The 27,931-nt window shown below is 42.8% G+C and overlaps 3 protein-coding genes across 8 annotated transcripts in view; 2 read left to right on the forward strand and 1 right to left on the reverse strand.

The window, feature by feature from the left end:
* LOC131433426 (transcriptional activator cubitus interruptus-like) overlaps positions 1–5,524 on the forward strand; it is a 103,954-nt gene extending 98,430 nt beyond the window's left edge. Inside the window, exons 3-7 of the mRNA XM_058600104.1 lie at positions 721–1,196; positions 1,282–1,869; positions 1,933–2,097; positions 2,161–2,601; positions 2,665–5,524. Of these exons, the coding sequence (XP_058456087.1) occupies positions 721–1,196; positions 1,282–1,869; positions 1,933–2,097; positions 2,161–2,601; positions 2,665–4,881 (3,887 nt within the window). The 3' untranslated portion in view covers positions 4,882–5,524. The remainder of the gene's footprint in view (positions 1–720; positions 1,197–1,281; positions 1,870–1,932; positions 2,098–2,160; positions 2,602–2,664) is intronic.
* A 2,101-nt stretch (positions 5,525–7,625) lies between these two features.
* Positions 7,626–12,493, forward strand: LOC131425625 (transcriptional activator cubitus interruptus-like; the record flags this gene model as incomplete). Its single annotated transcript, XM_058587700.1, has 5 exons — positions 7,626–8,150; positions 8,238–8,825; positions 8,889–9,053; positions 9,117–9,557; positions 9,621–12,493. Coding segments are annotated over 5 exons (3,936 nt in total), but the record flags the coding sequence as incomplete, so codon positions are not given.
* Positions 12,494–15,162: 2,669 nt separating this feature from the next.
* On the reverse strand, positions 15,163–27,931 carry LOC131433442 (sodium-independent sulfate anion transporter-like). 6 transcript variants are annotated; one of them, XM_058600108.1, is made up of 5 exons: positions 27,801–27,931; positions 26,993–27,257; positions 16,774–17,208; positions 16,349–16,708; positions 15,163–16,290 (listed from the first exon to the last, which is right to left on the reverse strand). In XM_058600108.1, the coding sequence occupies exons 2-5, from the start codon at positions 27,072–27,074 to the stop codon at positions 15,323–15,325; spliced, it is 1,845 nt and encodes a 614-aa protein (XP_058456091.1). In that variant the 5' UTR covers positions 27,075–27,257; positions 27,801–27,931; the 3' UTR covers positions 15,163–15,322. The 6 variants fall into 6 exon arrangements, with proteins under 6 accessions (XP_058456091.1, XP_058456089.1, XP_058456092.1 ...); XM_058600106.1 differs by lacking the exon at positions 27,801–27,931 and adding an exon at positions 27,662–27,706 and having other exon boundaries at positions 26,993–27,379; XM_058600109.1 differs by lacking the exon at positions 27,801–27,931 and adding an exon at positions 27,380–27,613.

The raw sequence follows: 27,931 nt of genomic DNA on the forward strand, positions 1-27,931 counted from the left end.
ATAGATGTCACTCATTTGTTTTAATAGTCACGGGACCGTGGCCCCCGCGGAAGAAACCGACACAGCCGATTTTTATTGGCACTTTGGACGGACTACGTGTGTCCAATTAATTTGCGCAGAATCGTCAACGAGATCTCGTCGTCGTCGTCGTCGTCGGTTGCGCGTGCGGAATGTTGCACTCGAAACGGAGTGAGTCACGCGGGGGCTTCAGCTTGATGCGAAGCGCATAAGCGAAGATTGGCTAAATCGCATTATAAACGCAGTCATAAACTCGTAAATTAAATTTATGTTTGATTGTGCAAACCAAGAAAAAAAAAACAGACCGACTCGGACTGTTCGCGAAAAGATGCGATGACGAACGGCGAGTCCAGTGCATTAATCAAGGTTTTACATGACTGCAATTTATACGTGACAACTCACGGAATGTGTAACTACATGTTTTGGAGAGCATCCTCCGCTCTGCAGTCGTTTTTGCACTAGCCGCCACTTATCGGACAGTTATTTAAAATCGTTTCATATCGATTTTCATCGCGCTATTTTGACTGTGGCCTTCGTGGACGCGAAGCGATGGTGAATAATAATTACCATTCGCCGCCAATAATAGATCATTATCTCCGTACTGGCAGTCAATCTGATCGCATTCAAATGTTTATAGCTCCTACAATTAAAAAAAACCTTTGGTTAGCGTTTTTAAAATCTACATTTCCGTTCTATTTACAGGTCTTGGACTCACCTCGGAGTACATCAACGCTCGTAATGCCATCGGAGATCTGCACCCGGCGAACTCACTTGCCAGCGCTGATTTCCATTTCAGTATCGATGCCGCCAGTCGTCTCAACAGTCCTCGACCCGGAAGCATACGGGCAAGCGTTAGTCGCAAACGTGCGCTATCGTCGTCGCCGTATTCGGACTCATTCGACATCAGTTCGATGATACGTTACTCCCCGAACTCACTGGCATCGCTGGTCAATGCATCACGCAGCAGCAGTGCCAGTGGATCGTACGGCCACTTGTCAGCCAGTGCCCTCGGACCGGCCCTCGGAGTTCACAGTGCAATGCCACCACATTTGCAGCACTTGCTGAGGAGTAGTGGATTCCTGCACTCACTGCCAGGGCACCATCCGCCGACGGCTAGTATGTTCTCGCTGCCACCACACCATCCACTACATCCGGGACATTCCCTGACGAAGCCACAGGTAAGATTTTTCACATCTAATCCCAATGCACTGACAGATTTTAATTTCTTTTCGAATTCTATTTTTATTCTTTTCTTAATCGCAGGAAATCACCGATCTCTCGAGCAAAAAGCCAGAACAACCGCACTCCACAAACCACGTGACACGCGTGGAAGCGGACAGTGCCAGCAATGCCCAGCAGAAGAAATCGCGCATCAAACGGGAACCGTCGCTGCACATCCCGATGCACAAGGGAAGCCCACCGAACGGTTCAGCAATGATTACCTCCAACCATCAGCTCAGTCCGACCTCCACTCAGGGTATGACGAACGGGACGACCACCTCAACGGCAGCTACCTCCACCACGCACAATGGAGCGCACGGTTTGAATCTCAGTCCGATGCACATTATGGACAGCCATGGGATGTGCGGTTCCAAGGTGGACTCAACCGATCCGAAAGACGAACCGGGAGATTTCATCGAAACCAACTGCCACTGGCGAGACTGCTCGCTGGAATTCAACACTCAGGACGAACTGGTGAAGCACATCAACAACGATCACATCCACGCGAACAAGAAATCGTTCGTCTGCCGATGGGATGACTGTTCCCGAGACGAAAAACCCTTCAAGGCCCAGTATATGTTGGTGGTGCATATGAGAAGGCACACGGGCGAGAAGCCGCACAAATGCACGGTAATTATTTTCAATTTCAACATTTCTACAGTAGCTCTAATCTGCTATTTCTCATCGCAACAGTTTGAAGGCTGCTGCAAGGCATACTCCAGACTGGAGAATCTCAAAACTCACCTGCGGTCTCACACCGGTGAAAAACCGTACACCTGTGAATATCCGGGTTGCAGCAAAGCATTCAGTAATGCTTCCGATCGAGCCAAGCACCAGAACCGCACTCACAGCAATGAGGTAAATCTGCAAAAGAAAAATAACATTGCTCGAAAAAAATAGTATTAATAAAATTTCTTTCAGAAACCATACGTTTGTAAAGCACCCGGATGCACCAAACGATACACGGACCCAAGTTCCCTCCGGAAGCACGTCAAAACGGTTCATGGGGCCGAATTTTACGCCAACAAAAAGCACAAGGGTAACGGGCATCATGGCGGAAGTGGTGGAGGCCACGGAAGCGGCGGGGATGGTGGAGATGATGGGGAAGGTTCGAACCATATGTTCGACGGAAGTCCACGAAGCGAAGATATGCAAAGTGGCAAGACGACGAGCATGAGCAGTCCCAGCATCAAATCGGAATCGGATGCCCACTCGCCTGGACAACCACCGATAAACAGTCCGATGTCCATTTCCGCTCTTACCGCGGGACTGGTGGATGACTATGACGGCAGTAGCATGCAGTTGGGTAGCCTTGCAGCGATTGACGATCCAGCTTGGCCGTATGTTGATGAGGATCTTGAGGTGAGTTTCCTAGAGTAAATGTTCCGAAACAGGAGGCCTAATTATTGGTTGGTTTATTTACAGGTTGCTGATCTTCCGTATGTTCTGCGTGAAATGGTTGACATGGGAGGTCCTACGTCAGCAGCCACAACTGGAACACGTGCAGGAGCTCCGAGGAATCGGTTCAAGAATCGCATCAACAATAAGGGCTCGCTGATGAGCAACATGTTGTCCAACATCCCGGAGATCAACAACTACCGTAACAACTTCGGATTGGGTGAACTGAACCGACGGATCATCGATCTCAAGATGGAACCGGGAACGACTCCTCCCCCACAGCCATCACCGATATCCAAGAACTGTCAGACTGATTTGGGTCAACTAAGACCACCGACTGGTCCGTCGCCGTCGTGTACGAATGCGATGATGACGAACACTTATCTTAACCCCGGCCAGCTACGTAGAGACAGTAACAATAGTACAACCAGTAGCTCGTACTACAGTATGCGATCGGCAGACATTAGCCGGCGGAGTAGCCAAGCCTCCCAGCAGAGCTCGATATCCACTATGCGTCCTACCAGTTACTACAACTCGTCGTTTTACGATCCGATCTCACCGGGAAGCTCCAGGCGATCCAGTTCGATGTCTACGGCTACGAATGGAGGTCAGAGTTTACCTCCTCCTCCGTCTTCTCACTTGATCTCGACGCACCTGCAACGATTCAATCAGGGTTCGATGGGCAATCAGGCAGCTGGATCATCACGACATTCAATTCCTAACAATATGAGTGGTGGAAGCTTTTACCATCAACAGCAGATGTTAGGACAGATGGATCGTAGAATGTCCGAACCAGTAACAGCAAACCAACAGGGTTCGGTCGGAGTAGTGGTAGGATCTCAGTTCGGGACAGGATTCGGTGGATCTTCACGACCGCTCTCAGGAGCTCCAAAGAGCAGTACGATAACCTCCGGAGCCGTGGCCAAAGCTCACGCACCTCAAGCTGGCAAGCTCCACCCTAACCAGGAGGTTGTGCTGGACGAGGTCGAAGAAGGTGAAATGGTCGAAAACAAACTAGTGATTCCGGATGAAATGTTGCAGTATCTGAACCAAGTTGCAGATCAGGAGAGTAAAATAACCGTACCGCAGGGTATGTCAACACCGAATTCAGCTGCCGCAGACAACGCAGGCCCATCTGGTTGGAATCCTAGTGATAATTCTCCCCCAGCATATTCCGGAAACTCGACACTTCAGAAGCAACCGGCTTCCTTCAACCAGGCGCAATCTAATTTGAACAATGTGTTGTTGAGTCCCCAATCGCAATACAGCAACGACGACTGCAGTCTTATGAGTAATGTGATGTCTCCGCAGACACCACAACACCAGATGATGTCTCCGATGATGCCAGAGAGTGCTGCTGCACCGTTGACACCGCAGCAATCAACACCGGTTCAGTGTCAAGCGCAACATTTCAACCGTCAACAAGGCTTCAATTTCCCCCAGAATCAACCACCTCAGTTACGACAGATTGCCTGTTCGAATTTGATTGGTTACTTCCATCGTACCGATCAAAGCGCCCATCACTGCTGTCTGGCAATGATGATGCAAGGAGCACTCAACATTAATCCTTCATCTGGACCGGGAGGCACCAACAACGGCAATCCTCAACAGTACAAAAATCCCTTCAGTAATCACTTCAACTCTAATTTTTCTGCCGCTTCACAACAACCAGCTTCCTCAGTTCCAACTGCCCAACCACCTCATCCGGTGGATATCGAAATTCAATGCGGAGATATCAGTCAATCTCAGATGTCTCCGGCGGTGGCCACTCTTGCTACCGCACACCCTTCAACAAGCAGCCCCAATCGCCATACTACCCCACAGCAACCTACCAAACCTATGGAGAGTAGTCTACAGACACCTCCACTTCCGTCGACTCCCACCGGATTCGGAAATATAGCCCCAGCTGCCGCAACTGTCCCCACCGGAATCGCTCCAACAGCAACAGTTGCAACGACGGCAGCAGCAGCAGCAGCTCCACCACCAACAGCCGCATCAACAGTAGCCGGAACACAGTCGACCATGGGTTCGGACACCTATCAGCGAACCCTAGAATACGTTCAAAACTGCCAAAACTGGGTAGAATCAGCCGCGGACATGGTCAGTAGCAGTACTCATCCAGCAGTGGTAGCAGGTGCCAGTGCCGCAGCAGCTGCCACTGCCTCCAACCTGATCATCAATGACATGAGTACGTCACTCAGTTCTTACTTCGAGGAGGATCGCTACCTGCAGATGATTCAGTGAGGAGTGACAAAACTTGAAATTATTTGTTTTTTTCTTCTCTCTATTGTTTCTTAAACTCATTGATTGAGACTTACTCTGTTCAGAAGTTTTGTAGCGAAGAAATAGTGATCGGTTTAGTGTGTAATGTTCTCAGTGATCATACGTAGCGAAATGAAAGCGTCGATTTCATTCGGTTTGTAGAAAATTCTAGCCATTAAGAACCAGCGATCAGCGTAGATATGTAAGATCAGTGACAGCATTTTCTTAGCTCTATAAGTTCCCCCGCCCTTCTCCTCTGTGAAACACAAAGACGATAGATTTCCTTCAATTGTATGTTTCTATGTTTAACTTTGATCGTGTCTTCCTATAGGATCATAGAATTAGGATTTATCTATTTTACACCGCTTCGGTAAGTGACTTCAATCGAAATAAAGTATAGATTACAGAGTGCCGTGAGAGGACATTTTTTTCTGTCCTCTTTCGAGAACGGTTCCCGTGTAGACAAAACGACAGTTGTCAGAGATTTAACGAAAAAAAGAGCCTTTAATAGTACCTTAATAATAGGTCGATTTATTTTTTTTTATGTAAAAAAAAAGAATTGTTTTAGTACACCATTCTGTACATAACTGTCTCGATTATTAGACTTTAAAAAGATTTAAGACACTCGGAAAATAAATTAATGGTTATATTGTACTGAAACGGTTGTACTTTTTTTTTGTGATGTTCGAAATTCCTCTAGATTTTCCTCCTCTGCACAGAGTTGTTTAAAATCAGTTCAATCCAGCACACAATATTTCTAGAGACCTTCTACGGAGTCACAAGAATTTGGGTTCGCCGACGTTCGACCAGACGACACCAGATGTCGTGATGTTACTTTCCTCTTTTGGTGTCTTTGCCATTGGGGTCTTGAAAGACTCTATCTTCATAGTTCAAACTAAACATCATCTTAACAGAATGCAAGACGCCTTTGCTAACAGCCCCCTCTTCATCGTTCACAGGAAAGTATAAAAAGGAAAGACAATGTTGATGCTTCAACTACTTTCCGGAAGGACGACGACTCATCATTCTCTTCCATAGGTAACACGGAGTTGGAGATTTGAGTAGGTATGAGATTTAGGATTTGCTCTAAACTAACGATACGAGCACGGGATAAGATTGAACCAGGAATGAAAGGTTTGTTTTGCAAAAAAAAAATGAAAAACGGGAATCCAATACTTGTTTTCCCCAAACGGTGTTCATCCAGCTCATTTTGACAATTGTGTTTGCCTTAATTAATGTTATTTTTCAAATATTAAGTAAAGAACGCAAACATAGATTTTTTCAATGACTGAGGGACCAAACAATAGATATTAACGGACACTTCACAAACCGTGCCCAATAAATTTCCATTGGCTTTGGTGATGTGATATTTTTCCCTTTTTACCAGTTGTACTCGTTCCTGGGGCAGTCGGACAGTTCAATTTCACTTCAATGAACTAACTATTGTGTTGTGGTTGCTCGCGTCGAGTCTCGTTCGTTGTTGTAACCGAGAGTTTTGTACACAACGAATCATCGGACTCACATCGCAACAGAAGTTTTCGTTTTTTTAATTCAATGGACGATTCAAATGATAATTTGAATCCCTTTTTTAAACTGGCACAGAAAAATCATTTGTGCAATGGTCATTATTTGGTGTTCTCCTCCAACAAGTTATGCTGATAACCTCGTCAAAGGCATGTCTCTTTTGCAACTATATGATGCAAAAAACCATCACCAAACGATAACCAATTATGCACCAGGGATACCGAGCAAAAGATATACTCTGTTTGAATCATTACCAGTCAGTCTATCTATGTTCAACATCACAAATGGTTCGTGTTGTCAGTATGGACGTACGAGGCATTTCACGTGTAAGAGACGATTCATTGTTTCACGCGGTAAACTAGATGCACCTTGAAATAAATACTTCTGTAGTACTCAGAAAGTTAATAGAAAAATTATCTAGAATTTGATGAAGTTTACACTTCCGTTCTACGTATAATTATCCCACATCCCATGGGATGTGCTACGTATATGGGACAGTTAAACGGCAGTACAGGAAAATATTAGCAATTATCTTTCTTGTTGAACTCTTCTAGCCATATCTGGCTTAGAATCTGAGTTTGTGAACTTTTGTTGGATTCTTAGTAAAATGAACCCAGAATGAAATCAGAGCGCACAAACTCTGAATCTAGATAACGATGAATCGTCAACGAGATCTCGTCGTCGTCGGTTGCGCGTGCGGAATGTTGCACTCGAAACGGAGTGAGTCACGCGGGGGCTTCAGCTTGATGCGAAGCGCATAAGCGAAGATTGGCTAAATCGCATTATAAACGCAGTCATAAACTCGTAAATTAAATTTATGTTTGATTGTGCAAACCAAGAAAAAAAAAACAGACCGACTCGGACTGTTCGCGAAAAGATGCGATGACGAACGGCGAGTCCAGTGCATTAATCAAGGTTTTACATGACTGCAATTTATACGTGACAACTCACGGAATGTGTAACTACATGTTTTGGAGAGCATCCTCCGCTCTGCAGTCGTTTTTGCACTAGCCGCCACTTATCGGACAGTTATTTAAAATCGTTTCATATCGATTTTCATCGCGCTATTTTGACTGTGGCCTTCGTGGACGCGAAGCGATGGTGAATAATAATTACCATTCGCCGCCAATAATAGATCATTATCTCCGTACTGGCAGTCAATCTGATCGCATTCAAATGTTTATAGCTCCTACAATTAAAAAAAACCTTTGGTTAGCGTTTTTAAAATCTACATTTCCGTTCTATTTACAGGTCTTGGACTCACCTCGGAGTACATCAACGCTTGTAATGCCATCGGAGATCTGCACCCGGCGAACTCACTTGCCAGCGCTGATTTCCACTTCAGTATCGATGCCGCCAGTCGTCTCAACAGTCCTCGACCCGGAAGCATACGGGCAAGCGTTAGTCGCAAACGTGCGCTATCGTCGTCGCCGTATTCGGACTCATTCGACATCAGTTCGATGATACGTTACTCCCCGAACTCACTGGCATCGCTGGTCAATGCATCACGCAGCAGCAGTGCCAGTGGATCGTACGGCCACTTGTCAGCCAGTGCCCTCGGACCGGCCCTCGGAGTTCACAGTGCAATGCCACCACATTTGCAGCACTTGCTGAGGAGTAGTGGATTCCTGCACTCACTGCCAGGGCACCATCCGCCGACGGCTAGTATGTTCTCGCTGCCACCACACCATCCACTACATCCGGGACATTCCCTGACGAAGCCACAGGTAAGATTTTTCACATCTAATCCCAATGCACTGACATAGATTTTAATTTCTTTTCGAATTCTATTTTTATTCTTTTCTTAATCGCAGGAAATCACCGATCTCTCGAGCAAAAAGCCAGAACAACCGCACTCCACAAACCACGTGACACGCGTGGAAGCGGACAGTGCCAGCAATGCCCAGCAGAAGAAATCGCGCATCAAACGGGAACCGTCGCTGCACATCCCGATGCACAAGGGAAGCCCACCGAACGGTTCAGCAATGATTACCTCCAACCATCAGCTCAGTCCGACCTCCACTCAGGGTATGACGAACGGGACGACCACCTCAACGGCAGCTACCTCCACCACGCACAATGGAGCGCACGGTTTGAATCTCAGTCCGATGCACATTATGGACAGCCATGGGATGTGCGGTTCCAAGGTGGACTCAACCGATCCGAAAGACGAACCGGGAGATTTCATCGAAACCAACTGCCACTGGCGAGACTGCTCGCTGGAATTCAACACTCAGGACGAACTGGTGAAGCACATCAACAACGATCACATCCACGCGAACAAGAAATCGTTCGTCTGCCGATGGGATGACTGTTCCCGAGACGAAAAACCCTTCAAGGCCCAGTATATGTTGGTGGTGCATATGAGAAGGCACACGGGCGAGAAGCCGCACAAATGCACGGTAATTATTTTCAATTTCAACATTTCTACAGTAGCTCTAATCTGCTATTTCTCATCGCAACAGTTTGAAGGCTGCTGCAAGGCATACTCCAGACTGGAGAATCTCAAAACTCACCTGCGGTCTCACACCGGTGAAAAACCGTACACCTGTGAATATCCGGGTTGCAGCAAAGCATTCAGTAATGCTTCCGATCGAGCCAAGCACCAGAACCGCACTCACAGCAATGAGGTAAATCTGCAAAAGAAAAATAACATTGCTCGAAAAAAATAGTATTAATAAAATTTCTTTCAGAAACCATACGTTTGTAAAGCACCCGGATGCACCAAACGATACACGGACCCAAGTTCCCTCCGGAAGCACGTCAAAACGGTTCATGGGGCCGAATTTTACGCCAACAAAAAGCACAAGGGTAACGGGCATCATGGCGGAAGTGGTGGAGGCCACGGAAGCGGCGGGGATGGTGGAGATGATGGGGAAGGTTCGAACCATATGTTCGACGGAAGTCCACGAAGCGAAGATATGCAAAGTGGCAAGACGACGAGCATGAGCAGTCCCAGCATCAAATCGGAATCGGATGCCCACTCGCCTGGACAACCACCGATAAACAGTCCGATGTCCATTTCCGCTCTTACCGCGGGACTGGTGGATGACTATGACGGCAGTAGCATGCAGTTGGGTAGCCTTGCAGCGATTGACGATCCAGCTTGGCCGTATGTTGATGAGGATCTTGAGGTGAGTTTCCTAGAGTAAATGTTCCGAAACAGGAGGCCTAATTATTGGTTGGTTTATTTACAGGTTGCTGATCTTCCGTATGTTCTGCGTGAAATGGTTGACATGGGAGGTCCTACGTCAGCAGCCACAACTGGAACACGTGCAGGAGCTCCGAGGAATCGGTTCAAGAATCGCATCAACAATAAGGGCTCGCTGATGAGCAACATGTTGTCCAACATCCCGGAGATCAACAACTACCGTAACAACTTCGGATTGGGTGAACTGAACCGACGGATCATCGATCTCAAGATGGAACCGGGAACGACTCCTCCCCCACAGCCATCACCGATATCCAAGAACTGTCAGACTGATTTGGGTCAACTAAGACCACCGACTGGTCCGTCGCCGTCGTGTACGAATGCGATGATGACGAACACTTATCTTAACCCCGGCCAGCTACGTAGAGACAGTAACAATAGTACAACCAGTAGCTCGTACTACAGTATGCGATCGGCAGACATTAGCCGGCGGAGTAGCCAAGCCTCCCAGCAGAGCTCGATATCCACTATGCGTCCTACCAGTTACTACAACTCGTCGTTTTACGATCCGATCTCACCGGGAAGCTCCAGGCGATCCAGTTCGATGTCTACGGCTACGAATGGAGGTCAGAGTTTACCTCCTCCTCCGTCTTCTCACTTGATCTCGACGCACCTGCAACGATTCAATCAGGGTTCGATGGGCAATCAGGCAGCTGGATCATCACGACATTCAATTCCTAACAATATGAGTGGTGGAAGCTTTTACCATCAACAGCAGATGTTAGGACAGATGGATCGTAGAATGTCCGAACCAGTAACAGCAAACCAACAGGGTTCGGTCGGAGTAGTGGTAGGATCTCAGTTCGGGACAGGATTCGGTGGATCTTCACGACCGCTCTCAGGAGCTCCAAAGAGCAGTACGATAACCTCCGGAGCCGTGGCCAAAGCTCACGCACCTCAAGCTGGCAAGCTCCACCCTAACCAGGAGGTTGTGCTGGACGAGGTCGAAGAAGGTGAAATGGTCGAAAACAAACTAGTGATTCCGGATGAAATGTTGCAGTATCTGAACCAAGTTGCAGATCAGGAGAGTAAAATAACCGTACCGCAGGGTATGTCAACACCGAATTCAGCTGCCGCAGACAACGCAGGCCCATCTGGTTGGAATCCTAGTGATAATTCTCCCCCAGCATATTCCGGAAACTCGACACTTCAGAAGCAACCGGCTTCCTTCAACCAGGCGCAATCTAATTTGAACAATGTGTTGTTGAGTCCCCAATCGCAATACAGCAACGACGACTGCAGTCTTATGAGTAATGTGATGTCTCCGCAGACACCACAACACCAGATGATGTCTCCGATGATGCCAGAGAGTGCTGCTGCACCGTTGACACCGCAGCAATCAACACCGGTTCAGTGTCAAGCGCAACATTTCAACCGTCAACAAGGCTTCAATTTCCCCCAGAATCAACCACCTCAGTTACGACAGATTGCCTGTTCGAATTTGATTGGTTACTTCCATCGTACCGATCAAAGCGCCCATCACTGCTGTCTGGCAATGATGATGCAAGGAGCACTCAACATTAATCCTTCATCTGGACCGGGAGGCACCAACAACGGCAATCCTCAACAGTACAAAAATCCCTTCAGTAATCACTTCAACTCTAATTTTTCTGCCGCTTCACAACAACCAGCTTCCTCAGTTCCAACTGCCCAACCACCTCATCCGGTGGATATCGAAATTCAATGCGGAGATATCAGTCAATCTCAGATGTCTCCGGCGGTGGCCACTCTTGCTACCGCACACCCTTCAACAAGCAGCCCCAATCGCCATACTACCCCACAGCAACCTACCAAACCTATGAAGAGTAGTCTACAGACACCTCCACTTCCGTCGACTCCCACCGGATTCGGAAATATAGCCCCAGCTGCCGCAACTGTCCCCACCGGAATCGCTCCAACAGCAACAGTTGCAACGACGGCAGCAGCAGCAGCAGCTCCACCACCAACAGCCGCATCAACAGTAGCCGGAACACAGTCGACCATGGGTTCGGACACCTATCAGCGAACCCTAGAATACGTTCAAAACTGCCAAAACTGGGTAGAATCAGCCGCGGACATGGTCAGTAGCAGTACTCATCCAGCAGTGGTAGCAGGTGCCAGTGCCGCAGCAGCTGCCACTGCCTCCAACCTGATCATCAATGACATGAGTACGTCACTCAGTTCTTACTTCGAGGAGGATCGCTACCTGCAGATGATTCAGTGAGGAGTGACAAAACTTGAAATTATTTGTTTTTTTCTTCTCTCTATTGTTTCTTAAACTCATTGGTTGAGACTTACTCTGTTCAGAAGTTTTGTAGCGAAGAAATAGTGATCGGTTTAGTGTGTAATGTTCTCAGTGATCATACGTAGCGAAATGAAAGCGTCGATTTCATTCGGTTTGTAGAAAATTCTAGCCATTAAGAACCAGCGATCAGCGTAGATATGTAAGATCAGTGACAGCATTTTCTTAGCTCTATAAGTTCCCCCGCCCTTCTCCTCTGTGAAACACAAAGACGATAGATTTCCTTCAATTGTATGTTTCTATGTTTAACTTTGATCGTGTCTTCCTATAGGATCATAGAATTAGGATTTATCTATTTTACACCGCTTCGGTAAGTGACTTCAATCGAAATAAAGTATAGATTACAGAGTGCCGTGAGAGGACATTTTTTTCTGTCCTCTTTCGAGAACGGTTCCCGTGTAGACAAAACGACAGTTGTCAGAGATTTAACGAAAAAAAGAGCCTTTAATAGTACCTTAATAATAGGTCGATTTATTTTTTTTTTTATGTAAAAAAAAAGAATTGTTTTAGTACACCATTCTGTACATAACTGTCTCGATTATTAGACTTTAAAAAGATTTAAGACACTCGGAAAATAAATTAATGGTTATATTGTACTGAAACGGTTGTACTTTTTTTTTGTGATGTTCGAAATTCCTCTAGATTTTCCTCCTCTGCACAGAGTTGTTTAAAATCAGTTCAATCCAGCACACAATATTTCTAGAGACCTTCTACGGAGTCACAAGAATTTGGGTTCGCCGACGTTCGACCAGACGACACCAGATGTCGTGATGTTACTTTCCTCTTTTGGTGTCTTTGCCATTGGGGTCTTGAAAGACTCTATCTTCATAGTTCAAACTAAACATCATCTTAACAGAATGCAAGACGCCTTTGCTAACAGCCCCCTCTTCATCGTTCACAGGAAAGTATAAAAAGGAAAGACAATGTTGATGCTTCAACTACTTTCCGGAAGGACGACGACTCATCATTCTCTTCCATAGGTAACACGGAGTTGGAGATTTGAGTAGGTATGAGATTTAGGATTTGCTCTAAACTAACGATACGAGCACGGGATAAGATTGAACCAGGAATGAAAGGTTTGTTTTGCAAAAAAAAATGAAAAACGGGAATCCAATACTTGTTTTCCCCAAACGGTGTTCATCCAGCTCATTTTGACAATTGTGTTTGCCTTAATTAATGTTATTTTTCAAATATTAAGTAAAGAACGCAAACATAGATTTTTTCAATGACTGAGGGACCAAACAATAGATATTAACGGACACTTCACAAACCGTGCCCAATAAATTTCCATTGGCTTTGGTGATGTGATATTTTTCCCTTTTTACCAGTTGTACTCGTTCCTGGGGCAGTCGGACAGTTCAATTTCACTTCAATGAACTAACTATTGTGTTGTGGTTGCTCGCGTCGAGTCTCGTTCGTTGTTGTAACCGAGAGTTTTGTACACAACGAATCATCGGACTCACATCGCAACAGAAGTTTTCGTTTTTTTAATTCAATGGACGATTCAAATGATAATTTGAATCCCTTTTTTAAACTGGCACAGAAAAATCATTTGTGCAATGGTCATTATTTGGTGTTCTCCTCCAACAAGTTATGCTGATAACCTCGTCAAAGGCATGTCTCTTTTGCAACTATATGATGCAAAAAACCATCACCAAACGATAACCAATTATGCACCAGGGATACCGAGCAAAAGATATACTCTGTTTGAATCATTACCAGTCAGTCTATCTATGTTCAACATCACAAATGGTTCGTGTTGTCAGTATGGACGTACGAGGCATTTCACGTGTAAGAGACGATTCATTGTTTCACGCGGTAAACTAGATGCACCTTGAAATAAATACTTCTGTAGTACTCAGAAAGTTAATAGAAAAATTATCTAGAATTTGGTGAAGTTTACACTTCCGTTCTACGTATAATTATCCCACATCCCATGGGATGTGCTACGTATATGGGACAGTTAAACGGCAGTACAGGAAAATATGAGCAATTATCTTTCTTGTTGAACTCTTCTAGCCATATCTGGCTTAGAATCTGAGTTTGTGAACTTTTGTTGGATTCTTAGTAAAATGAACCCAGAATGAAATCAGAGCGCACAAACTCTGAATCTAGATAAATTATTGTGATTTTTTTTGCCTTTTTCATATAGACAGGTTATTGCAATCACTTGAAAAACCGGCTAGTAAAAATTGGCCTGGAGGGCCAAGTGTCATATACCATTCTCTCTCTCTCTCTCTCTCTCTCTCTCTGTGGTGTGTGTGTGTGTGACAAATTATCTCACTAGCTTTTCTAGTAGATGGCTGAACCGATTTTGACAAACCATTATCAGTAGACAACTAAACAAACCGATTCCGGCAACCCTGGTTCCCGGTCTCCGGTTCCGGATGCACTGGAAATAGTGGTCATATATTCCAGAATTTTGAATAGAAAACCACAATATTATATTTGAGAAAGGCATCATTACACCACTAGGTGGATTAAAACAGGTTTTTCTACCAATTATGGGCAAATAAGTTTATTCAGATGATGATTGTTCTTATTTTTCAGTAAATTTGATCAAATTCTAGGTTATTTTTGTATTATTTATTAATTATTAAATTGTATTATTTGTATTATTTATTACTAAGAGCATCCCGTTTACCGTGCAGTTCTTTAGTTCAATACAGCGGCCCCAGTTCGGCCTTGTGGCAGTCGAATTTTTCAAACCCGACAGAAAATATGCTCACTAGAGGCTGATTCTTATATCGGGTACCATGGGTCAGTTTCACGTTTTTATACAAAAATGACAATGATGAAAATATTTTAAAATAGCTGCGCCATCGGGTGATGAGTCTAAGAACTAATTTTCGTGACAGCCAAAAGACACCAAACACATCGGCATTTTAACGCACATAGCAAGCCATGAAAGGTTCACTCGGAAAAGTACAAACATTGAAATCTCTCAAACTTTGAAGAAATAAGACGTTCATTGTGTCAAAATCTCGCTCAACGCAGTGAAGTCAAATCCAAGATGTTTCTTCAACTATTGACTTATTTAAGCTCCTGCATTCATCCCAGATTCCACTAACGAGTTATGAGTAAACTTCCTATAAATTAAGTTCACGAAAAAGAACCATAGGCGGTTCTTTTACATTTGCTGTTACGACTGACTGACAGATCTTAAGGTTTTGTAAAGGTCATAGCAATTCAAAAGTTGTCATCATAGACCTAGAAAATGTTCGGCCTTGAAGAAAACTTTCACCAATTCTATACAACTAACATTCATTCATTGCTGACAAACGATAGTCTTCTAACAGCTACAAATCACAGACTATTTTACAATTTACTAGAAGTACTTATACTCTAAACTTATCGAATCGAGTCAATAGTTAGAAACGCATTTTCGCAGCTTCTTCCGGTGGGAATCATGCTTCAATCCGATTGGTCAGCATCCAGCACTTGACAATTTCGAGTAGCGTCTCACTGCGTTTGAACAGGGGAACAAACAGCTGAGCATTCAGTCGGAATACTGTATTCTGAGCCGAACGTTTCCAGTTCCAGAAGTACACTGACCGTCCCTGTAGACCCAGATCATCCACAATTCCGACCAAATTTTTGGCCACCGTCGTATCGATGTAACTGACCGAAGATCCTTCGATCACCACCACATCGACTGGGTTCTGTAGTGATAATTTAAGCACCTGACTCTTCAAATACTCTGCGGAAGCGTAAATCAAACTTTGATCCGGACTAATGATCAATAGATCAACATTGTTGATCCGCTCAATCCGATGAGTGATTTGTGGACGTAACGTGAAATATAAAACAAAGCAAAGATTGACACCAATGCCAATAATCATTCCGTACTCGAGCCCGAGAAGCAGACAGCAAATGAGGGTAGTGAAAAATGGAATGATATCGATTTTTTTCGTTCGCCATATTTCAGCAGCAGCATGGAATTCGACCATGAAGAACATAGCAGCAATGATGACCGCTGCTAGGGTAGCTTTCGGAATGTAAAAGAAAGTATTTGCCAGTAACCCCAACGCTAACAGAACTACAATGCCGGTGGTTACTCCGCCGGCAGGAGTTCTAACTCCGCTGCTGTTGTTGACAGCCGAACGTGTAAACGATCCAGTTACAGGCATCGAGGAAAAAAATGACCCTGCTAGATTACACAAACCGAGCGCAATCATTTCCTGTGTGGCATCGATGGTTTTACCTTTGGAAAATGCTTTACCAATGGCAATGGATTCTAGAATGGCGATCAGTGGTAGTGCGATTACTGAGGTGCCCAGTTCGGAGACCATATCCGTGAAGGTGTACGTTTGGTTGTTGACGACCGTAGAAAATGGCGGAAGTTGTACTGGTGGGAGTCCAGGTGTTACGGTACCTAAAAACCGGATAGTGGTTAAGGCAACTGATTCTGTGAGCAAGGTCAAGGTGCTTACCGGTCAACTGGAATGGAGAATTGCCATCCTTGCTTAACAGGTATGCCAGAATTGTACCACCAATGACGACAATAGCATTTCGTGCCAATGACAGATATTTGCCAACCGGAGTCCACCGGCCACTTAGATTTTTCAATTGCATCATCAGCAAAAGAATCACGATTGATGCCACTCCAAGCAACGTATCCCACAATCGCGTGAGATGAATGTTACGAAACACATTGGCCCAGGATTCAAGGAATTCGTTGGAATTCCCGGGAAGACCTAGCAGAGCCTTCACCTGACCGCTAGCGATGGTTATTGCAGCAGCCGACGTAAACCCGGCCGTAACCGGCATTGATATGAACTGAACCAGAAAGCCTGTGAAGGAACGAAAAACGCTGCAGTTAAAAAGCCATAACTATTGTTTTACTCCAATCACATACCTAAATTCAAAAGTCCAAGCACCAAAATGACACAACCGGCAAGAAAGGCAGACAGCACTGCAAAAGCCGGTCCAAGATTGGCCACATGAATTTGCACCATTAGCGACATAATGGCCGTTGGTCCGATCGTAATGTCCTTGCAGCTTCCGAACACAAAATAAACGAAACATCCCACAAATGCCGAATATAGTCCGTACTGTGGTTTAAGATTGGCAACCACGGCATAAGCGATTCCCTGCGGAATCACGGTCAATCCTACGGTGAGACCCGCCACGATATCCTCCAGCAAGTACTGCTTTCGGTACTCCGGTAACCACTGCAAAATGGGGAACCGTTTCTTCACCAGCTTGGCACTGCAGCATCCGTTCCGGAATCGATTGACCACAAGTGCGCCCAGTTGGGGTAACTGTTCGGAATAGTCGTCTTCCGCATCATCTGAAAGTAAGACAGACAAATGGTCGATTAGACAAAGTTTACCGACGGCGCGTGTATTTCTCGATTATTTCATGCATGTCCAACATTTGATTTCAAACGTATTTGTCAAAACTAATTTCGTTTATACGCTGAATTCGTACCGTTTTTCGACTGGACTTTGCCCTTCGGAATAATGTTGGACATTTCTCCACCCTGAACAGTTTTGTCCGGATTTGGTACCATACTTCGGATTTGGCAGGACTGAAACAAATGATGAACGATCAAATTTGTGTAATTGATCTTCGTCGACTATTTTCTAATTTCACGTTTGGTTTTCGACTCAGGGTCTGCCTAGCGGTTTCTGTAGAACCATTAGGTGGTGTTAGCAGTTTAACATAAACTGCTAACGCAGTGATGAGGCCAAGGCGCTCTGGAACTGGTAATTTTGAGATTTTCGATATTGTTTTTTTTTTAATGCCAGATATCTCAAGAACGCATGAAACGTCGGGATAACCCGATATTGACGTTCATGTATTATTTTTAAGACATCTAGTGTTAAAAAAACCTGTCTTAATCCACCTAGTGGTGTAATGATGCCTTTCTCATGTACATATAATATTGTGGTATTCTATTCAAAAATTTTCTCTTCGATTTTTGAAAGAAACCAAGTGATTGTTTATGCATAACATACAGAATAAAACAGTGCTTTGATTGCGTAAGCCATCCTTAAGAGAACGAAATGGGTTCACTATTATATGCACTTCCGGCACCGGAACCCGAGAACCGGTATAGACAAAGTCGGTTCGTACGGCAACCAACTAACATGACACACAAACTCTTCTAGTACGCACTCTATAACTCCGGATTCGGAAGTCGGATCCGGATGAAATTCAGGAATTCCGTATGGGACCAGAAGACCTTTCATTTGAATCTAAGTTTGTGAAAATCGGTCAAACCATCGCTGAGAAAAGTGAGTGAGAACCATTTTGGTATATATGACCACTATTTCCGGTACTTCCGGAACCGGATACCGGGAGCCAGGATAGCCGGAATCGGTTTGTTTAGTTGCCTACTGATAATGACTATCGATTTGTGTAGTTTTGAGACCAGTTTAGAAAAATTTTCACGTTTTTTGTTTCGCCGGTTAAAGTGACGGTGTACAATATTGAACACACTTTACCCTATAATTTCGGAACCGGAAGTCGGATCCGGATGAAATTCAGGAATTCCGTATGGGACCAGAAGACCTTTCATTTGAATCTAAGTTTGTGAAAATCGGTCAAACCATCGCTGAGAAAAGTGAGTGAGAACCATTTTGGTATATATGACCACTATTTCCGGTACTTCCGGAACCGGATACCAGGAACCAGGATAGCCGGAATCGGTTTGATTAGTTGCCTACTGATAATGACTATCGATTTGTGTAGTTTTGAGACCAGTTTAGAACATTTTTTACGTTTTTTGTTTCGCCGGTTTAAGTGACGGTGTACAATATTGAACACACTTTACCCTATAATTTCGGAACCGGAAGTCGGATCCGGATGAAATTCAGGAATTCCGTATGGGACCGGGAGACCTTTCATTTGAATCTAAGTTTGTGAAAATCGGTCAAACCATCGCTGAGAAAAGTGAGTGAGATCCATTTTGGTATATATGACCACTATTTCTGGTACTTCCGGAACCGGATACCAGGAACCAGGATAGCCGGAATCGGTTTGATTAGTTGCCTACTGATAATGACTATCGATTTGTGTAGTTTTGAGACCAGTTTAGAAAATTTTTTACGTTTTTTGCTTCGCCGGTTTAAGTGACGGTGTACAATATTGAACACACTTTACCCTATAATTCCGGAACCGGAAGTCGGATCCGGATGAAATTCAGGAATTTCGTATGGGACCACGAGACCTTTCATTTGAATCTAAGTTTGTGGAAATCGGTCAAACCATCGCTGAGAAAAGTGAGTGAGATCCATTTTGGTATATATGACCACTATTTCCGGTACTTCCGGAACCGGATACCGGGAACCAGGATAGCCGGAATCGGTTTGTTTAGTTGCCTAATGATAATAACTATCGATTTGTGTAGTTTTGAGACCAGTTTAGAAAAATTTTCACGTTTTTTGCTTCGCCGGTTTAAGTGATGGTGTACAATATTGAACACACTTTACCCTATAATTCCGGAACCGGAAGTCGGATCCGGATGAAATTCAGGAATTCCGTATGGGACCACGAGACCTTTCATTTGAATCTGAGTTTGTGGAAATCGGTCAAACCATCCCTGAGAAAAGTGAGTGAGAACCATTTTGGTATATATGACCACTATTTCCGGTACTTCCGGAACCGGATACCGGGAACCAGGATAGCCGGAATCGATTTGTTTAGTTGCCTACTGATAATGACTATCGATTTGTGTAGTTTTGAGACCAGTTTAGAAAAATTTTCACGTTTTTTGCTTCGCCGGTTTAAGTGATGGTGTACATAATTGAGCACACTTTACCCTATAATTCCGGAACCGGAAGTCGGATCCGGATGAAATTCAGGAATTCCGTATGGGACCACGAGACCTTTCATTTGAATCCTAGTTTGTCAAAATCGGTTCAGCCATCTCCGAGAAAACCTAGTGAGATTATTTGACACATACACACACACACACACATACATACACACACACACACACACACACACACACACACACACACACACACACACACACACACACACACACACACACACACACACACACACACACACACACACACACACACACACACACACACACACACACACACACACACACACACACACACACACACACACACAGACATTGCTCAGCTCGATGAACTGAGTCGAATGGTATATGACACTTGGCCCTCCGGGCCAATTTTCACTAGTCGGTTTTTCAAGTGATTGCATAACCTTTCTATATGAGAAAGGCAAAACGGGTAAAAATCTCAAAAACTCAAAGTCCAAGATAGTCGTTTAAAAAAAAAGATTGTTTCGAGATTACGAAAAAAAATTTCTCCTCAGTTATGTGATTTTACTAACACAACACTTAATAAGTCGTGTGACTGACATGTTTATGAAGTACCAACTTTCAAGAGACTATGTGTGAAATTTATGTCGTTTTCGCTTGATGCCAGACCCAACCCAGTTTCCACCCTAACTGCTGTCAAATCGTTGGTTTGAAGCTAGTTTCGAACCTAGTTTCAATATTGTTGAACTGAAAATCGAGTCAGTTTCGAACCCGGTTTTTATATCAGGTTTACTCAGATACCCGTTGCTAAATGCGAATCCAACACAATTTTGTTAAAAGTGTTTGTTTAATGAAACTACCCTGGGTCAGTTTCAGTTTTCTCAAGCGAAAACAACATTAATGACATTTCGATTAGTAATTTATCATTACTTCTTGGTGGAAAAAACAACTCTACACAATCTCAGCAACGAAAGTGCTATCCAGGTTCTAGTCCATCGAGAAGAACCAGTTGTTGTTCGTCTACTGAATTTAAATGTCCAACTTAGGTGGTTACTCCAGAAAACTTAAAAAAGATCCACAAAATTGGTTATATCTAATCGAAAATTGAAATTACGTGGGAGAGCTGAGGCGGTAAAAATATCAAAAGCCAATGTATTTACAATTATGCATGAACATTTGATTATAAGAAAGGCCTTTGTAAAGTAGATGCCGCGTTTACTTACAGTCGATCAAAAAACAGCAACGTGTTGATGATTTAGAGCAGTATTTAGCTATATTTACAAGTAATAATTCAGATTTTGTGCGTCGATATATGACAATGGATGAAACATGGATCCATCACTACATCCGGAATCAAAACGATCAAGATCTGAGTGGACTACAAAGCGCCCAAAGGCACAACAGTCAGTTGGGAAGGTTATGGCTTCTGTATGTTATGGCTAAAAGCAAATACAACATAGCGTTATTAGATTGTTTGAATGAAAAAAAAATTAAGGAAGACGACCTCATACATCGAAGGAACAATCACTGTTTCGCCCTGATTCACAATTCGATGGCAACGATAGTTGAATTGCAAAAGAATTACACTTCGAATACCCTCCCCATTCACCGTGTAGTCCAGATCTGGCCCCAACTGACTGCTGGATACTCACTAATTTCTTAAAAAAAAAGCTTGCTCAAATGAAATATCAAGCATCTTTTGAGGCAAAAGACAATTCATTTTACAAGCAAGGCATCGAAAAGTTAAATAGGTGTTGAAATGATTGTATTGCTCATGAAGGAGATTACATTGGTGACTGGAATCGACGACTTGCTGGGTGATGTGTTAATTGATTGCAACGAGAAATGACACGAGGGTTGTAAAAAACTCAAAATTCATCGTAAACACAACTATTTTAAATTGTCTTCCATTGAAATGCCAGTGTCATCGTTCACGTAATTTGCAAAATGTTCAGTTCTGCGAACGGGCACTTTTTTATGTGGCGGTTTGTCGTATATCGTCTTTAGTACAAGTGAACCGTTACGGTTCAGAAAGCTAAAAAGTAAAGGATTCACAATTCACACAGGTAATCAACTAAAGAGAGCGATTACCGATATTCCGATGTCTGAAACATAGTTTTATTCGTATTCACGCCATCCAGTTATGACTCTAATTATACCCACCCGCCTTTTTTCAAGTGGTTCAAATTGAACTGCTAATTTGCACTAACACTATAAACAGATGAACCAGAGAATATCTAAAAGACTACTTGAACTTTCGCCTTTGAGAATTTAGAATAAGCAGTATTTGAAGATGAAATCACGCAGATTCTGTTCGCAGAAGAGCTGGTGAAACTGTCAATCAGTAGTAAATATTTGCATGACGTCTCAATAGAACGAGAGTGACTGTGAAAACAGTCAAGCATCTCTTTCGTAATATTAGCATCCAAAAAAATCGTCAAAAATTTTGACAATTAGTTAAGCCTCATATTGGATATGACAGGTCGTTTGTTAGTTTGGAATGACAGTGATAAAAATTTTCGTCACAACTGCCGTTACTCTTCCTGCAGTTACTTAGGAACGACAAATCGTGTCTCCGATAGAACTCAACCGTGGTTATTTTCGTCATTTTAAAAAGCTAGACGCAAATAAATCAAAAGATATCTGACTAGTTAAATTATTAACTGTTATTGGCACAAAATTTATGATCGTAAATAAACCAAATATTCGACTTCGAACAACTTCTACAACACAAAATTCCACAAGTCCAGCAATCACTAAGAAACTGTGAATTCCCACGCTAAAGCTCACGAAATCACTGAACAATGGGAGTCGTTTGCCAGCTGCTCAACGCCAGTAACTCTCATGTAATCGTAATTAGATGCTGGTCATCGCTCCATAATCTTCCATACACTGGAACTGGTATAAACACAAAATGATTTTCCTACGCATAACCAGCATGCAAATAGAATTCCAATAGTTATCATCACAAATTTCTGTTTTGCAAAGAGTAGGCCATGATCGTGAAACCTTCGGTCGTTAGCTTGCGTTATCACTTAGCAACCGTATGAAGTTCACCGAAAAATGTCAAGACACATATATTACTCTGATTCAATCTCAGCACATCGAAGAGAATACACGACTTCCGTGAGTGAGTGATTCGAAGAAGCTATAGGTACCAACAAAACACTTCCGTCCGGTTCCACTATTAGCACATCAACTGCGATCGGTCGAATCGAAAACGGTTACTTATGTAGACGATGAAATCAGCAGCGTTGCCGTCGTAGAACGAATACCGATCAGCCGGCATTGCATCACAGTACAATACAATTGTCCCGGTTGCAGTAAATCTTGCCCTTCGGCGATACTTGATAAAAAACTGCCCATCGACCTGTGACGTGGTATGCGTATCGACACCTAAAACCGAAATCTATTAACTCTACTGACATTTGGGCTCAGTTATGACGTCTACTACAAGCCCAAGGTGGAAAAGTTTGTGACGATTTTGCAACCTCTGGATACAGACAAAAAAAAAGAGGCCGTCATTGGCCAGTCTGACTATCGGACAGTGACAGTTGATCAACAAGAGAAAAAAAAGCATTGTTTGGCTGTATAATTATCAACTGCTAATTTGGTTCAGCTCAGTATCAGTTATCACCACGTCAACGGACATGGTGGGCTGTGGCGCAAAAGTAATTAAAAACGTCAATTTCCAGATGAATGAAAGTTAGAAATGAAAAGAATCACTTTTCGCATCAGGTCTGTTTGGCACTTTATTTGGGAATTGAAATTCAATGCAAATTTTTTTACGGGACCACAATCGTTTCAATCAATCCATGAAAGGTGACATGATCTCACGGTTACTTAGACTATTCGGACGTCTCAGTGAGTGTCAATCAAAACTCATACGTCAGTAACAAGCACATTTCGGAACGGAAAACTAATTCAAATGATTCGAACTTGGTTGGTTTCTTTCGTTTGTAGTATGAGACTTCAATTATTAAAAAATTGTGGATACAATGCGAAGAATCAGTTAAAAACTATTTCATGAAATTTTTCAACTTTCACCGAAAGTGTTCTTGTCTTAAGCGAAATAGTTCTTAATCAGTATTAAAGTTTTAGAGAAGAATAAAGGGTGTGTCGATAATTATTGCGATACTCTCAAACTTGCTTAATGTTTTTCACACTTGACTTGATTCAGACCCTGTCAGCTTGGAGCGAAATCAATCTTCAGTTCAGCAACGCCATCGCACGGTATCACATTCAACATATCATGTCAATTGTATGGGTGCGCAGTGCTGCAATTTTGGCGCGCAGGAATTTGAAATTTCTCTCAATAAGATGTATGTAAAAGATTCAATGCGGACTCGCTTGGGGGCGCCGTGCTCGAAAAAAAGATGTTGCCGATGATTTGTTCGGAAAATGTGAGAGCTGGATATCTTGTTAATATGATATCTTTGCTTGATTGAAACTAGCGAACTTTTGTTCATTTTTTTCTTAAGACTGCATTTTTTACATTCGATCAGTTGGCCGGTTTTAAGTGAAATTACTTGTCACTCACATGCAAAATCTTGGGTTTGTGCAAATCGTCTTCGGAAGTGGACAACAATACGAACAAATACCAAGGGAGTGTTTTATTAAAATTGATCCAGAAATTTAACTCACGAATGAGAGCTTAAATAAATTGTTTCACTGAACTATTGTGAAATACAAAATTACAAAAATACATTACTAATTACCAAGGACATCATATTAACAGATATCCAGCTCTCACATGGCTTAATTCTAATCTAACAAACATTGTCACAGTTACGACGCATGTAACGATTCGACGCTTGTTGTTTTGTTTCAAATAATAATGAAACGGCAACAGCCAGCCGCTACCTAATTTTGGGTCAAAACCTACCCAAAATCAATTAAAGTGTATCTCCCCAATTTTGGGTAGCGAGTGATGGCCTTAAAATAAATGGTAGGTAGGTAAATGTAAGTTTCGTACAAGTGTTATGCTATAACAAAGCACGCTACCCATTTTCACCGATGAAATCAAAGTCGACAATGAGTGATTTATCCTCAAAAAATAGATAAAAATGATTTTCAGTGTACAATATAAAATCACAGACCATTCCAGCTTGAGGCTGTGAACCAATTCGCGGTTAATTTTAACTTTTGGTTAAAATCTGACACTCGAGCGGTTAATTTGATGTTGTCAAAAATGACCCTGCTCGAGAGCATGGTTATTTTTGACAGATCGCTCGTTATTTTCCAACACTGAAAAAAATCTTGCAATGAAAATTCTAGTATTAATTCTCTAGTTGAAATTATTTCCAGTGGAAAATAAACTTTCCGTCCGTCAAATTTTGAAATGGGCCGAAATTTTTAGTTGAATTTAACTACTCGACACAAAATAACCGCTCAAGTGTCAGATTTCAACCAAAAGTTGTAATTAACCGCGAAATAGTTCACAGCCTGAGTTTATCTTTGGCTTTTGTATGTTCATCGACGCTTTCTAAAAGTATACCATTACCGAGTTCTATATTTCACGATTACTGAACAGGCATTTTTCATTGATTGGTATGGAATTTCGTAATGTTGAATTTATCGACAAAAAAGCCTAACTGCAAATGACCGTTTTTTCTTTGTAACTTTTTCTTCCGCAATTTACCGGATTGATTTTATATTTGATGCCTGGAATGATCGAAAAGGTTAAAAAAGCGCAGCATACCGTCGCTTCGCTTGTAAATTTTGAGAACGAGATCCATGTTCAGTCAACGACAAAAGTGGAATAGTAGTTTCAAAATTGGACTTTTTCATTCGTTTACCCTTCCAGTCATTTTTCGGCTTTGACTGAAATTCATATACTGAAGTCGAATTATGACACAACAACTAAGGCTATATTGCCAGTAAATTTTTGTTTACAGTCCACTGCATTTCCTTTTCACTGGACTAAAACCAAAAATCACACTGTGTGGTGACGTCGCTAAAGTACGGACAAACATTCTCGCTTTTTCGCAAAACACTTAAATTTTCATCGCTCTATCACGATACAACGTGCTCACTAGTTGAGAGTTCCGCCGAAAGTCGACTGATTCTCCCTGCAGACATTATTTTGATTTTGTCTTGTCGTGGGGGAACGAGTGACGTTGGAATTGATACACTCTTCTGTTGCAGTGAGCGATGAAAATGCTTTTCCGATTATTAGATACGTAGTAATGTCAAACCATGTTAGAACTTTATGTCTTCTTATCTATTTAAGTTGAGCTGCACTAGTGGTTAAATTTAAAACTTTCTTCCCTGATACGTCGCAGACGAAACGCAAATAACACTAATCTGGATGATTGAAGAAGGATAAATTTGATCCTTTCGTTACTTTGTGGCAACTATTCTAAACGAAAAACCATGCTAAACTTTCATTGCTCGATCCAATAATTACTAATTTTTTTTCGTACGAACATCCGGTTGAAGGCTTTTCATAGTATTGATAAGGTAGCAAATTCAGTTCAGACATATCTCATACTCAACCGGCAAAAGAAATCTGGGGCTTCTCGTGAAGTGGTTACAAATCTAAAGCATCTAATCATTTCGCAACCTAGTGATCGAAATGTGCTATCGCGTTATCAAGCAGACGGTGCTAACGTTATTTCATGAGACGATAACAAGGCATTTGATTGAAAATTATTCAACCCCCAACAACGTTCCATAACGGAACCAAGAGATAAAAAGTTTATAGATGCCCAAAGTGATGACATGTGCTTTCGATCATTTCTAGCTTCGTTTCATTATTTGCTTCACGTGGTTATTCCTCGACCAAAAGAAGCCCTCCTCCTGTTTGCTATTAGTAAAAGGATCGAGAAAAGAATCTTTCAGTTTACTCTTAAATGATTGCAGTTGCTCCTTGTGCTGTTATTTCAAGAATATCTTTCGAGTATCGTCGTCCGAAGTGCGAGATTATTATGGGTTTACACGCCACGCGTTGGTTTTCTATGTTTAGAAAAGTTGTTAGCTTTCCATTGTTGACAGTTAACAACCTTCGTACCATTGATTTCTCAGTACATTTCAAGCCATCAGTGATAATTCATTCAAAGTAAAGTACCGGTAATGATGCGAGTTTTTCAGCTCTGTGCGAACCTTTTGAATATTTGCTTATTGAACTCCTTGTTAATTTATAAACCATCGGCTTATAAACCGAAGCCCAACCCGTGGCAGACCCCCTTGAGCAAGTCTAGTTGCAATTATTACCCACTATCATTCTGATACGATAACAGTGTAACGTAGGCCATGCATTCTTATCAAACCAGACCCCCCCCCCTTCTCCTTCAAGGTTATTACTACTGTACAAGTCACAATCAATTCTTACCTTCAACTGGCGATGATAGTCCGTTCTCATGCTGCGGTAAATTTTGGTACATTTTGTCCAGCGAAACACTACTTCGGTCCATTTGAATAACTGTACTGTTTGAATCAACAGCAGCTCAACCTTCGAGATTCACCAACATTTGTTTCACGTTCACGTGCGACTGCCTCTACAGGCTTCTGCCGATCATCTACTGATTGCATACTGTTCGTTTTGTGCAGAGTACACCGAATTAGAATACAATGCTTTATCAGTTTGGAAACGATTCCTGCAATTCAAGTTATCTTAAGCCCATCCACTGATGCCTTGCCGTAATAGTAGCATATTAGAAAACCGAACACTACTCTGCACTCAGTTATCACTGAGTACACTAAGTATTTACGAAACTACCTTCTTCTTCTTCTTCCTTTCTGGTTGGCGTCACCTCACTTGAGATGACGCCGAATTGATGGCACAGCAACTAAGGCTATATTGCCAGTTAATTTTCGTTTATAGTCCAGTGGACTTTCTTTTCACTTGACTACAAGCGAAAATCTCGCTGTGTGGCTGCGTCGAATCGTCAAAGTACGGCTGAAAATCCTTTCTTTCTTGCGAAATACTCGAATTTTCCCCGGACTAACACGATGCAACGTGCTCACCCGTTGAGAGTTTCACCGGAAGTGACGAAACTACCAACTACTGGTAAAGGATAGTGTTTAACGAAGCTTAACTGACGGAGGTTTTACAGTGTAAGATTTTCAGCAAAACTGTTTACTGTCACAATGCAACTACTACGCGCATTGAAAAGTATCCGACTTGTTAGTAAACTCACTACGGCAATACGTATCAAATCGCACTACACATTGACTAGAATAAATTATGGATCCAGTAAAGTTGTACGCCATGCAATAAAACCTTCTCAAAAACAAAACAACTAAACCAGCTGTGTTTATATTTACATTC

Source organism: Malaya genurostris, chromosome 1 (assembly GCF_030247185.1).
Source record: "Malaya genurostris strain Urasoe2022 chromosome 1, Malgen_1.1, whole genome shotgun sequence".
NCBI classification, from domain to species: Eukaryota; Metazoa; Arthropoda; class Insecta; order Diptera; family Culicidae; genus Malaya; species Malaya genurostris.

Coding starts and splice junctions, on each gene's coding strand:
- LOC131433442 (XM_058600108.1), bottom strand. CDS start 27,074: ATGGACCGAAGTAGTGTTTCGCTGGACAAAATGTACCAAAATTTACCG. Junction 16,709..16,773: donor GCTTGGACTTTTGAATTTAG/GTATGTGATTGG, acceptor GTTCCTTCACAG/GCTTTCTGGTTCAGTTCATA. Junction 16,291..16,348: donor TTCTCCATTCCAGTTGACCG/GTAAGCACCTTG, acceptor TCCGGTTTTTAG/GTACCGTAACACCTGGACTC.